The sequence below is a fragment of the Macrobrachium rosenbergii genome, chromosome 48 (genome assembly GCF_040412425.1).
Source record: "Macrobrachium rosenbergii isolate ZJJX-2024 chromosome 48, ASM4041242v1, whole genome shotgun sequence".
NCBI lineage: Eukaryota > Metazoa > Arthropoda > Malacostraca > Decapoda > Palaemonidae > Macrobrachium > Macrobrachium rosenbergii.
In genome coordinates, this window is record NC_089788.1 from 77,707,720 (window position 1) to 77,722,719 (window position 15,000).

General features: G+C 37.1%; 1 protein-coding gene across 1 annotated transcript in view; it reads left to right on the top strand.

Annotated features, from left to right (window-relative positions):
- Positions 1–14,754, top strand: part of LOC136831616 (alpha-1D adrenergic receptor-like) — a 200,834-nt gene extending 186,080 nt beyond the window's left edge. Inside the window, exon 4 of the mRNA XM_067092245.1 lies at positions 8,926–14,754. Coding sequence (XP_066948346.1) covers positions 8,926–9,896 — 971 coding nt within the window. The 3' untranslated portion in view covers positions 9,897–14,754. The remainder of the gene's footprint in view (positions 1–8,925) is intronic.
- The last annotated feature ends 246 nt before the right edge of the window (positions 14,755–15,000 follow it).

The following is a 15,000-nucleotide window of genomic DNA, read 5'->3' on the forward strand; positions in this document are numbered from 1 at the left end:
ACTGGCATAATCTTCACACTGAATTTCATTACAATAATTTCGGGTGCTCCTTTTTTCCAAGCAAAAATGGATTACTCCACGATAAAATTATATTGAAGGTTACGTTACCGGCTGGGTTATTTCTATTTAAACTCTACTAAAGTTACGTTAAAGGCAAGTAACAAATTCTAAATTTCTGTTAAAGGTTCCGTGACAGACAACTAATTAGTGACCCATTTTATGAGAAATATTCTAATGTAATTCAATTTAAGGATGAAGAGAAATATTCTAATGCAATTCACTGTAAGGATGAAGGGAAATATGAACTATTTTATGAGTTGTTATAGGAAACAATCTCTTGATGACCTAATTTTATGAGTCATGATAGGAATCAATGACTTAATAACCCATTTCATGAGTTATGAGAGGAAACATTTTCTTAATGACTTATTTTATGAGTTATGACAGGAAAAAATTAATGACTTACTTTATAGGAAACACCCTCTTAATGACCTAATTTATGAGTTATGACAGGAAAAAATTAATGACCTACTTTATAGGAAACACTTTCTTAATGACCTAATTTATGAGTTATGACAGGATAAAATTAATGACCTACTTTATGAGTTATGGCAGGAAAAAATCTCTTAATGACCCATTTTATGATAGGTACCAATCTCTTAATGACTTATTTTATGCGTTAGGACAGGAAGCAATATCTTAATGACCCATTTTATGAATTATGACAGGTAACAGTTTCTTAATGACCTATTTTGTGACTTAGGACAGGAAACACTTTCATAATGACCTAATTTATGAGTTATGTCAGGAAAAAATTGATGACCTCTTAATGACCTATTTTGTGACTTAAGACAGAAAACAGTTTCTTAATGACCTCATTTTATGAGTTGTGACTTGAAACAATCTCTTAATGACCTAATTTTATGAGTTATGACAAGACACTTTCTTAATGACCCAATTCATGAGTTATGACTTGAAACAATCTCTTAATGACCCAATTTTGTGAGTTATGACAAGAAACTTTCTTAATGACCCAATTTATGAGTTGTGATAGGAAACAATCTCTCAATGACCTAATTTAAGGAGTTCTGACAGGGCAAAGTTTCTTAATGACCAATTTTATGACAGGAATCACTCTCTTAATGACCCAATTCATGGGTTGTGACAGGAAACAGTCTCTTAATGACCTAATTTAAGGAGTTCTGACAGGGCATGGTTTCTTAACGACCAATTCTGTGACAAGAAACGCTCTTAATGACCCAATTTTATGAGATACGAGACGAAGCCCTCCGGATATTTGTCAGCGAGAATAAATCTGTTTCCCAGAACATCGCAGCCAAGCATCCGACAGATTCCCAACCCCAACCGCCCCCCTTCCACCCCCTCCCCCCAAAACCCGCTGTATCATTGTAATGGCGCACTGTTGCATAATCGCGTTAAGCTTCGCTTGACGCTATTGTTCTTGCGTTAATTTTGGATACGCTGTTCAGCGGCAGATTGAGGCCACGGGAGGCGCGCATGCGCGTTGCACGGGGGTTGGGGGGGGGGGGTTAATACGCCGATTAAATCCACTTCAGACTGTCTGTTACCCCTCTGGTGTGTCTGAAACAAAATGAGGGATTTCGGGTAAATCTCCCTTTCGTGCATTATTGGGTTTGCTGTCTAACCTGAATGCTGTTTGCTCTAAGTGGGGGGATTACATTGGGGAACACAGACAGGTGTGGTGAAGGAGAGAGAGAGAGAGAGAGAGAGAGAGAGAGAGAGAGAGAGAGAGAGAGAGAGAGAGAGAGAAGCAAATAACCAGCGATTGATTAGCAATTAACCAGCGAGTGATAATCAAATAACTTGCGAGTGATGAGTAAACAGCCAGCGAGTGATCAGCAAATAGCCAGCGAGTGATCCGCAAATAGCTAGCGAGTGATCCGCAAATAGCTAGCGAGTGATCAGCATATAACCAGCAAGTGATGCGCAAAAAACCAGTGAGTGATCAGCAAATAACCAGCGAGTGATCAGCAGATAACCAGCGAGTGATCAGTTATGATCAGCAAATAACCAGTGAGTGATTCGCAAAGAGCTAGCGAGTGATCAGCAAATAACCAGCGAGTGATCAGCAAATAACCAGCGAGTGATCCGAAAATAGCTAGCGAGTGATCAGCAAATAACCAGCGAGTGATCCGAAAATAGCTAGCGAGTGATCAGCAAATAACCAGCGAGTGATCAGCAAACAACTAGCGAGTGATCAGCAAATAACCAGCGAGTAATCAGCAAATAACCAGCTAGTAATCAGCAAATAACTAGCGAGTGATCAGCAAATAGCTAGCGAGTAATCAGCAAATAACCAGCGAGTGATAATAAGTAATTAGTGAATGATAACTAAATAGCTAGCGAGTAATCAGCAAATAACTTGTGAATGATCAGCAAATAACCAGCGAGTGATCAGCAAATAACTAGCGAGTGATAGGCAAAAAATTAGCGAAAAATTAGGATTATCTTCGATTTTGTGAGTTCAAATGAAAGAATAAAAAGCAATAAACAGAGAAAACTTGAGAATAACAACTCTCAATGAACTACAAAAAAATTAATTAAAATAAAAACATAAAAAAGGGTTTTTAGAGTCACCAAAATATAAATAATATATTAACACTCACCAAAATGGAGACATTCCACCGCAGCTTCTGGAAATAGAAAAAGAAAATAAAATAGAAAAACTAGAAATATAAAAATAGAAAATAGAAAAAAAATATAGATTATTACTAAAATTGTAATGAACTTTTGTAAAGTGTAACTGATTGTAATGAGTAGATTTTCCAATGAGAATCTAGCAGGTTTTCAAAAACAACAATAATAATAATAATAATAATAATAATAATAATAATAATAATAATAATAATAATAATAATAATAATAATAATAATAATTTTTTTTTCAAAGTTTCTCCCGTTCAATGGTCTTCACATAATCCTGCTAACAGACATTATACAGACAAATTCACACTACAGACACACCAACAGACCGAACTATTTATAGACAGCTACCTTACTATTGATAATTATAGTGAGATAAAGTTTTGATTACTAAAATCTATAAGGAAAAAATATAAAAGAAAATATGAATGAATACATTTGAGAGCTGGACAGGATAATAGGAGCCTTTTTTTATATTTTTACTAAAATCTGAAAAAAATATATAAAAATAATGAATAAATTTGGGAGCTAGATAAGAACCTTTTTTTTATTCTACTAAAATCTAAAAAAGTATATAAAAGAAAATAATGAATAAATTTGGGACCTTGATAAGAAGCTTTTTTTATTTTACTAAAATCTGGAAAGAAAAAATAAATATAAAAAGATGATGAGTAAATTTGGGAACTTGATAAGAATATTTTTTTATTTTATTAAAATCTGGAAAGAAAAAATAAATATAAAACAATGAATGAATAAATTTGTTAGCTTGATAAGAAGCTTTTTTGTTTTACTCAAATCTGATAAAAAAAATTAATATAAAACAATGAGTGAATGAATTTGTGAACTGGACAGGTTTATAAAAACCTTTTTGTTTTACTTATATCTGAAAATAAAAAATTATTTTAAAAATGGATGAATAAATTTGAGAGCTGGACTGGGTGATAAAAACCTTTTTTTTTTTATAAAACCTGAACACAAAGTTATTGCAAGAATAATGAATCATTTTGAGAGCTGGACAGGGTGATAAAATCTTTTTATTTACTAAAATCAAAAGAGAAAAATCAATAAAAAAAATAAATGAATAAATTTGGGAGCTGGACAGGGTGATGAAACCCCTTTTATTACTAAAATAAAAAAAACAATAAAAAAATTAATTAATAAATTTGGGAGCTGAACAGGGTAATGAAAACCCTTTTATTTTACTAAAATCTTAAAAGAAAAAATGTTCATAAAATTAATGAATAAATCTAGGTGCTGAGCAGGGTGATGACAAAAATTTTGTATTAAAATCTGAAAAGAAAATATAGAAATAAAAAATGTAAATGAAAAATTTTGGGAACTGGACAGAGACAAAAACCTGAAAATAAAAAAATAATTATTTAAAAATGAACGAATATATTTGGGAGGTGAACAGTGTGATAAAAGCCGTTTTTATTTTGACTAAGATCTGAGAAGAAAAAAAAAAATTCAAAAGATGAATAAATAAATTCAGATTTTTTAAATAAAATCTGAAAAAATTATTCAAAAATTAATTAATTCAGATTTTTTTACCAAAATCTGGAAAAAAATTATTCAAAAATCAATGAATAAATTCAGATTTTATTACCAAAATCTGAAAATAAAAAAAATATTTTAAAAATTAATGAATGAATTCACAATTTTTTACTAAAATCTGAAAAAAAAATATTAAAAAATACATGAATAAATTTAGATTTTATTACCAAAATCTGAAAATAAAAAAAAATATTAAAAAAATGAATGAATGAATTTGGGAGCTGGACAGGACTCTAAAGATAAAAGCCTTTTCTTTTTATTCTCTAAATTTCAAATCAATGGGGAAAGGGAAAGTGTCTATCTGATCACACCACCTTGCCAAAATCGAAAAGGACCACCGACCGTACTTTTTTAATTCCCCTAGGGCCCTGGGGGGCTATTCTCCACCTAGGACCCCGGAGGAAGGTCTATTCTACTCCTAGGACCATAGGGGGGGTAGTGATTATTCTTAATAGCCATCTGGTCCGCGGCCAAATTGACACGTAGCCAGGGAGGACACATTCTTATGGAATGTCTCCTTTGGGGATTAAAAAAAAATACTTCGAGGATTAAAAAAATAATCCCCAGATTATTAAAAAAATTATCATCTGAGGATTTAAAAAATAATCCTCTGATTATCAAAAAATAACCCTACGAGGATTTTAAAACATCCTCTGAGGATTAAAAAAATAATCCCCGACTATTAAAAGATTAATCATCTGAGGATTTCAAAAATAATCCTCCGAGGATTAAAGAATAATCGTCCGATTATTAAAAAATAATGCTCAGAGGATTTTAAAAAATCCTCCGACGATTAAAAAAATAATCCCCGACTATTAAAAAAATAATCATCTCAGATTTTTTTAAATCCCCAGAGGATTTTAAAAATAATCAACTGAGGATTAAAAAAGTAATCCTCCGATTATTAAAAAATAAACCTCCGAGGATTAAAAAATAATCATCTGAGGATTTAAAAAATAATCCCCAGAGGATTAAAAAAATAACCCTACCAGAGTTAAAAAATAATCCTCTGATGATTAAACAATAATCGCCGATTATTAAAAAGATAATCATCTGAGGATTTAAATTATATTCCCCAGAGGATTAAAAAATAATACTCCGATTATTGAAAAATAATCCTCCGCTTATAAAAAAATAATCGTTCAAGGAGAAAATAAATCCTTCGAGGATTACAAAAAACCTCTGATTATTAAGAAATAACCCTCCGAGGATTTTAAAACATCTTCTGCGGATTAAGAAATAATCCTCCGATTAAAAAATAATCCTACAAGGATGAAAAAATAATCCTCCAGTTATTAAAACTAACCCTCCGAGGATTATAAAATAATCCAACGAGGATTAAAAATAATCCTACGAGGATTAAAAAAATAATGCTCCGAGGATGAAAAGAATCCTCTATTTTTGGCTTGACACTCGACAAGGTTAAATCTGTCTACCTGTCTACGTCTCTCTCTCTCTCTCTCTCTCTCTCTCTCTCTCTCTCTCTCTCTCTCTCTCTCTCTCTCTCTCTAAGAAAAAACACTCAAAAAATCTATCTATCTATCTATCTATCTATCTATCTATCTATAAATATATATATATAATTATATATATATATATATATATATATATATATATATATATATATATATATATATATATATATATATAGATATATAGAGAGAGAGAGAGAGAGAGAGAGAGAAAGCATTATTGATAGTCTCACGGAGCCATATTCTAATTCCAATGCAACAAACAGCTTTGCCATGTTGAGGTAAAAGCAAAAATATATGAAGAAAACTTTACACACTCTCTCTCTCTCTCTCTCTCTCTCTCTCTCTTTGGAACATATATTCTTGCCCTGAGGCTCCTTTCACCCCTAATGGCGAAGCTCCTTTCACCCCTAACCTCTCTCTCTCTCTCTCTCTCTCTCTCTCTCTCTCTCTCTCTCTCTCTCTCTCTCTCAACTGACCTCTCTCCCGATTCTCATGACAAGAATCCATTATCAATACCTTGCAAGGGTAGGGGGGGAGGGAGTGAGAGAGGGAAGAGAGTGAGTGAGAGTCCCAACACAATGCCCTGTATGTATTGGGAGCTAGTGGTGGGTGTCTGAATGTAAGGGGGCCATTTCAAGAGGACGCTTCCAGGGGACATTTTAAGGGGGCGTTTCCCCCTCCCTGGAATCTTGAAGACTGAGACCTTCCGCAGTATGTAGTGGGTTCGAACCCCACTACAGAAACGCCTCCTCCAATTTTTTCCCCTTCCCTAACTTCGGATTCAAGGTTTTCGGCAGGAAAAGCATCCAGTGATATATTTTACCCTCGTAGGAAAATAGTGCTGCCAGTGCACCTCGCACGGTACACTGTAGGCATTACTAAAGGGTGTTTGCAGCGTCCCTTCGGCCTCTAGCTACAACCCCTTTCATTCCTTTCACTGTACCTCCTTTCATATTCGCTTTCCTTCATCTGACTTTCCTTAAACCTCTCCTAACAATTATTTCATAGTGCAACTGCCAGGTTTTCCTCCTGTTACACCTTTCAAACTTTTCACTTTCAATTTCCCTTTCAGTGCTGAATGACCTCATAGGTCCAGCGTTTGGCCTTTGGTCTAAATTTTATATTCAGATTCAAATTCGATTCTTTATGCAGACTTCAATAATTTCTCTTCTGTTATATAATTACAGGGGATCTTTCCTAGATAGTTACCACCCCAGGAAAGTTCAGGGTTCGTTATCTAGGGCTAATATTTCTTGGGGGTCATTATCTTTATGATATTTACAGTCTTTTGTTTATGATTTTACGGTCGTCTCCAACAGGCTTGTTCTAAACACGCCGCAAAGGTGGATACATACCGGGTTAAAATCCTTGTGGGGAGGGGGGGCGTCATTATCTAGGACAGATCCATTACAGGTTTCAGAATTTATCTTATAAAGTCCTTCTGAAAATTTCTGTAGATTTTTCATTTCTAACAGATAGCTGTTTCAGGTTCAATCATTGTAGTTTAATCATTCATTTATATTTCTATCTATTTATCAGTTAATGAATGAATTTGCCTTTTTTTCTCTCTCTCCCCTAATAACTGATCTCTTCTTTCTATATTTCCTATTATCTTCTGCTACTTCTTTCAAATGAACACATATTATTTGGAAGCTAGAATTTCAAGTCAGTGGCCCCTCTGGGCTTGTTCCATATGAATAGAGGTTTGCCTTCTGATATTAATAATAATAATAATAACATCACTCACATGCAACATAAGGAGCTGCCAACCCAATGTTGTTAAGCCAAGGCTAATGACAACCGAATTATCAATGCATAATTACACTGCAGTCCCCACTGCTATTAGAAGTCATTCCTAACTATAATATTACGAGAATGAGACATGGGAGAATGTCACACCTCTTCCAGAAACTTTCATGGAAAGGAACAGGTAAAATAGATTTTTTAAAAAGTAATTATTGGGAGGTTTGGATGTAAAAAGCTGATTCTCTTAATATTATTTTAATTTTAAGCCTTGTCATCAAAATTCCTCAGGTCTACCTTCGTAGGTGATATATATATATATATATATATATATATATATATATATATATATATATATATATATATATATATATATATATATATATATATATATATATATATATATATATATATATATATATAAATATATATATATATATATATATATATATGTATATATGTATGTATGTATGTATGTATGTATGTATCAACCCTTTTCCCTAAACAAAGAGTGGCTCCTAAGAAAAATAAAAAATGGACATCATTCATGAAGTCAGTAAGAACAGATACAAATAAGGTTTGTTCCATATGCATGGGCTCATCTCTGAATAATAATAATAATAATAATAATAATAATAATAATAATAATAATAATAATAATAATAATAATAATAATAATAATAATAATAATAATAAATAACAGAACAGAGACGAGCTTCGTGACTCAATCATATTTCAAGACCAATTCTTTTCCCCTGGTAGGATTTTTGTTTTGAGCCCAGTGGAGGCCATAAAACGACCAGAGGGCCATAACAGGCCCAGTCGTTAGGTGAATATCTGTCCCGATTTGAGCCCCGTCTGGTTGGGCCTGGAAATATCCATTTCTGCCTTTGGCTGCATGTTTTAAGCGACGTCGAAATTGGAATAAATGGGCGGTCTGTTACTGTTTGGAATATACGGCAAAATATTCGGGGCCATTTTTATCTTTTTGTTTTGGTTTATAAATGTGTGTGCATGGTACAGTAAGCCATTTAGAGCACGCAATGTTAGTTTGAGGATTTGCTGTCTTATTTCATTTTAGTTTTTTTAACTTCTAGGGCTGAGTGTGTATGTATGTATGTATATTTGTTTGTATATTATATATATATATAAGTGTATTTATCTATTGCATTTACACAGCCATACACACACACACACACACAAGCAAGCGTGCGTGTGTGTGTCTGTGTAATCACTTAGGTACTGAATATTACTAGTAGAAAATAACTTTTTATATTTAATGTAAGATTTTAAAACTCATGAATTTAGGGACAAATTCCCATCATAATTAATTTATTACATTATTAATTAACGTATAAAATTAATTATTATTCATTAATTATTATTTTAAATTATTTAGTATTATTTAATATATTAAATTATCAATTATTTAATTGATTACATTTTCATGACGATATTTCTTCTTCCAGGAAACGTCCTCATAGTCAACATGATGTTGGCCGGACTGGTCGTGAGTGCGGGCGTCCTGCCGACGTGGGTGGTGGCCCTCCTGGCCGGGTGGGCGTCCCCCACGCCCGTGTGCTGTGCCTCGTGGCTGCTGACCACCCTCGCCGCCCACTGCTCGCTCCTCACCCTGCCGGCCCTCGCGTGGGAGAACTCGGCGCGGGTGGCCGGCAAGAGCATGGGCGTGGTGCTGCTGACGGCCATGGTGGGGGCGTCGTGGGTGGTGGCGGGCGCCCTCACCATCTCCCAGTGGCTGAGCGGAATCGGACCCAAACACTGCAACCACAAACAGCCTCAGTTCCCGCCGCCCGCCGTCCATACAGCCTTCACCTCCGCCGTGGGCGTGGTCCTGGTGGCCGCGCCCCTAGTCGTCGCCCTCAGCGTGCACGCCCACACGCTCCTGGCCGGGCGGGGGGGCGGCCCCCGCCGGCCGCTGCCGGCCACCATGAAGCCGCCCCAGGCCCTGACCAGAGACCTGGCCCTGACGGGGACGAACCTGGTCGTGACGGCCATCGTGGGCGGGTGCTGGGCGGCCGGGGTGGCCGGGGACTGGTGGGCCTCTCTGACCTTCAGGAACGGGGTGGCCTGGCTGCCTGTGGCCGCGGCCACGTCCTCCGGGTTCCTCTACGCCGCCCACAAGCCCTTCCGCGAGGCCTACGTCCAGCTGTTCCACTACTGCTGCTGCAAGACCTCCGTCTCCCTCTCCCGCCGGGGGCGCAGCGGGGAGGCGGCCGCGGCGGCCGCTGCTGCCGTGGCCGCGGCGGCGAGGCCGGCCAGCGACGTGAGGGTCCACATCATCCCCGGGTACAACATGTACACGACGGCCTCCACGCGGGAGCACCGCCCCCCGGCGCACACCCACGTCAAGCTGCCCCGGAACTTCAAGGAATCCAGGAGGCCGAAGCACCACCACAAGAAGGACGTCTACGAGCTCTAACGAGGCCGGAGGAGGAGGGAAAGAGGAAGGAAAGAGGAAGAATGGGAAAGCAAGACATCCATTTCAGATCCCAATTCATATTTTGTCGAGGATGAGTGATCATTTTGGACGCGAGGGCTCGGGTTGGTTTTTCTTGGATGGGTTAGAACCTCCTCCCCCAAAACTACTCAATTATCAAGCCCTTTGGAATAATCTTGAGGATCTTGGAAACTCCAGACGCCTCAGAATCAGAACTGAAAATGAATTGTGGAGGGATCAGGTTATTTTTATTCAATATTTCAAAATTGCCTCCCCCAAAAATACTCAAATATCTAGCCCTTTGGCATAATCCTGAGGATCTTGGAAACTCCAGACGCCTCAGAATCAGAACTGAAAATGAATTGTGGAGGGATCAGGTTATTTTTCTTCAATAGGTCAGCATCCTCTCCCCCAAAAATACTCAATTATCCAAATGCCATTTGGAATAATCCTGAGGGGGTATCCCCCAAAATAAACTCCAGATGCCTCCAGGGAATCAGAATTGAATCAAATTGAAAATGAATTGTTGAGGGCTCAGGTAATTTTTCTTCAATAGGTCAAAATCGCCTCCCCCAAAAATACTCAATTACCCGGCCCTCTGGAATAATCCTGAGGATATCATCAACTCCAGATGCCTCAGAATCAGAATTGAAAATGAACTGTTGAAGGCTCAGGTTATTTTTCTTCAAAAGGTCAAAATCGCCTCCCCTGAAACTACTCAATTATCCGGCCCTTTGGAATAATCCTGAGGATATCATAAACTCCAGACGCCTCAGAATAAGAATTGAAAATGAATTGTGGAGGGCTCAGGTTATTTTTCTTTAATAAGTCAAAATCGCCTCCCCCAAAACTACTCAATTACCTGGCCCTCTGGAATAATCCTGAGGATATCATTAACTCCAGAAGCCTCAGAATCAGAATTGAAAATGAATTGTTGAGGGCTCAGGTTTACTTTTCTTCGATAGGTCAAAATCGCCTCCCCCAAAACTACTCAATTACCCGGCCCTGTGGAATCCTGAGGACATGGGAAACTCCAGATGCCTCAGAATTGAAAATGAATTATGGAGGGCTTAGATTTATTTTCTTGGACAGGTCAAAATCCCCTCGCCCCATATTCTATCCACTCTTCCGGCCATGTGGAACAATCCTGAAAAGATTGGAAGCTCCAGACGCCTCAGAATCAGAATTAAAAATTAATTGTGGAAGGCTGAGGTTTTTAATTTTGGATAGGTCAAAATCCCCTTCCGCAAACTGCCTCAATCTTCCAGCCCCGTGGAGCCCTGAAGAAGCTGGGAAGACACTGGAAACTTGATATATCCAAAACCTCCTCCCCAAAGTCGACTCAATTATCCGGCCCTGTGGAACGCTGAAGACACTGGGAACTCCAGACGCCTCTGAATTCAGAATGAATTACAGATTCCAGTCTGTAAGATAAAAGTGCATATCAGTTTGAAGCCTTCTCTTGTAATAGATATGATAAGCCGAATTTCGCTTCAAGTTAAGATTACAGCTTATTCAACTGAAGAGTTGAACGACACATGCTTGACTGATGTCGAGAATCAACTGGCGTTACTTATCAATTACGCTGCGATGAAGTGTGAGATGATTATACAAAGATCGGGTCAAATGTGAAATATAATTATAACAGATCTGCCTTGATTATTATAAAAGGAAGCTAAGATTCATGTGGATCAATTCATACCAAGCTTGAAAGTGAGATAAGTGTGGCAAATATTGTAACTAATAATCTAATGTAATACTTTTTCACATGTCAAGTTGAAAATGAATATCAAGAATGCTAGTGTAGCAAAATGAGAACAAATCGTTTGAAATAAAATAATGTTTATTCCCAAGACAGGCTTATCATTCATGAATCAAATCTACAGGAACAGTTTTCCATTTATACTTTTTCGGACTGCGCATGACCTATAAAATACATCCCATCAATGCACAAAGCGAATCAGGAACTAAGTACACACCTAGAGGAACTCCTTACTCGAGACAGTGAGAAAAGAACCAGTATATATATAGCACATATATGTATCACCCTTACTTATATCTCTCATCTCGAACCCTAAGTCGTGACTTGCAGGCGTGAACGAAGTACAAAATTATTTTTGTAACTCGTAGTTGCTGTAGACACACATCATAGATCTCGCAGGAGGGTAGAGGAAGAAGAAGCGAAGGAGGAGGAACGTGAGAATGAGTCCTTATTCCCCTCCCCAAATCCGTATTGCCCGTTCTCCTGGACCAGCCGGAAACAGTGAGACCGTGTCTCCCTGTGATCGACAGAGTTTTCAGATATTACAAAAATTGGATTCTATTTTTCAAAAGGGAGAACCAATCGTGATGTCATGTGCTGTGTATGTGTTTGTAAGGGCCTGTTGGTCTCGTCCCAAGGTCGTAAGTCTCAGGAGGAAGAAATGACCTTCTTCTTCTTCCCTGAGTCCTTGGGATTTTTTTTTTAACGCATCTACGTAGGTCCACTTGCAACAAGGCCTTCTGAAGGACGTGACCAGATAGCTTGCTATCCTGCAATCCTGCAATCCTTTTTTTAGGGAGAGTTTAAGAAAAAGATAAAAGAATTAGTTTCTTCCCCAAAATATTTTTGCAACTTTTTTGGCCAAACAGTATCCACATCCCCCAAAAAGCAACTGCTGCTTGTCAATATTAGCGTGTCTGTCTTGTCAGTCTGCCTGTGTGTGTGTGTGTGTGTGTGTGTGTGTGTGTGTGTGTGTGTGTGTGTGTGTGTGTGTGTGTGTGTGTGAACTGGCGTGCGCAAGAGAAACTGGCAGGATTCCTTCTGTCCATTTAGTGGAGCGGAAGCGATTCTTACGTAGTGTAGACCCTGGTATTTTGCAGGCGATCGAGATTTCATATAAAGGACCATTTAGCGACCAAAACTCGCCTACAGAATTATCAGTGAGGACTTATATACCCCTAAAATATATATAAAAAAAAAAAACTTCAGTATTTTACTAAAGTCAAGAAAGGTTCTAAGTTGGAGATGTGAAGACAATGTTGAAAATGTGAAAAGTGTGGAAAATGTTGTACGTCTTATCAAAGTGTACATAATCATTTCACATCAAGGGGACAATACCCTATGCTCTATTCGCCCCACCCTGAACCCCAATTTGGCGAAAAATGGAGACATGGGCCTGATTTTTCTGTTTATTCTTGTGCCTGTAGAGTAGGACTTATACAGATGAAAGTGAAACACCATTGTTTTTTTTTTTTCTGTGTGCATAATATTCTCGTCAATGTGAATGTACATGAGATTTTCCGAGTTTTTGTGAGTTTTTCGGCGTATGCATACCTTCTCGTCAATGTGAATGTATATTATGAGTTTTTCTGGTGAGTTTTATGGGTATGAATAATGTTCTCGTCAATGTGAGTGTATACTATGAGTTTTTCTGAATTTTATGGGTTTTCCTGCGCATGCATAATAGTCTCGTCAGTCCAAATGCATATCATGAGTTTTTCTGTGTATGCATTACATTCTCGTCAATCCAAATGTATATTATGAGTTTTTCTGCGTATGCATAATGTTCTCGTCAATCCAAATGTATACTGTGAGTTTTTCTAAGTTTTTCTGTGTATGCGTACCTTCTCGTCAACATGAATGTATACCATGAGTTTTTGTGAGTTTTTCTGCGTATGCAGAAAAACTCACAAAAACTCGTCAATGCAAATGTACTGTATATTATGAGTTTTTGTGAATTTTTGTGAGTTTTTCTGTGTATGAATAACCTTCTCGTCAACATGAATGTATATCATGAGTTTTTCTGAGTTTTACGGGTTTTTCTGCGTAAGCATAATGTTCTCGTCAATCCAAATGTATATTGTGAGTTTTTCTGAGTTTTTCTGCGTATGCATAATGTTCTCGTCAGTGCAAATGTATATAATGAGTTTTGCTAACTTTTTCTGCGTATGCATACCTTCTCGTCAATGTGAGTGTACATTATGAGTTTTTCTGGTGAGTTTTATGGGTTTTTCTGGGTATGCATAATATTCTCGTCAATGCAAATGTATACTATGAGTTTTTGTGTGTATGCATACATAACCCTCTCGTCAACGTGAACGTATATCATGAGTTTTTCTGTGTATGCATAACCTTCTCGTCAATGCAAATGTGTATCATGAGTTTTTGTGAATTTTCGTGAGTTTTTCTGTGTATGAATAACCTTCTCGTCAACGTGAATGTATATTATGAGTTTTTCTGAGTTTTTCTGTGCATGCATAACCTTCTTTTCCACAAGTGGGTTGATATGGGCATCTTTTCCTTTCAGAAATTCGGTTCATATAAATTTTTTAATCTTGTTTTTCATCTCCTACTTTTATCATTCCTGTTCTTAATCTCTTGGACCAGTTAGCTGACAGCGTCAAAATGTTTGAGTTTGGGAAGGACTCTGAGCGATCTGAATTCATTTTTATTCAGTAGCTCCAAAATATTACTGAATTATGAGGTTCGAACTGAATTGAACTTAATATACAATTTAGGCCAAAGGCCAAGTACTGGGACCTATGAGGTCATTCAGCGCTGAAATGGAAATTGGCAGTCAAAGGTTTGAAAGGTGTAACAGGAGGGAAGCCTCGCAGTTGCACTTTGAATCAATTGTTGGGAGAGGGTTGAGGAAAGTAAGATGGAAGAAAGAGAATATGAAAGGAAGTTCAGTAAAAGGAACGAAAGGGGTTGCAGCTAGGGACCGAAGGCACAAGGCAAAGAACCTTAAGTAATGCCTACAGTGCACCGCATAAGGTGCATTGATGGCACTTAGCCCCCTACGGGGACTAAAATATGACTGAGTTATGAGGTTCAGAAAGGCTGAACTTCTCACATCTTTTTGGTCAATTTAAATATATATATATATATATATATATATATATATATATATATATATATATATATATATATATATATATATATATATATATATATCTGAAAGAAAAATCCCTTTTACCAAAGAGAAATCCTTTTTCCTTATTAAAAAAACCTCTTTTGGCTAAAGAAAAATCCTTTTTGGTCAAAGAAAAATCCTTTTGCTAAAAAAACTCCTTTTTTGCTAAAGAAAAATCCTTTCTGGCC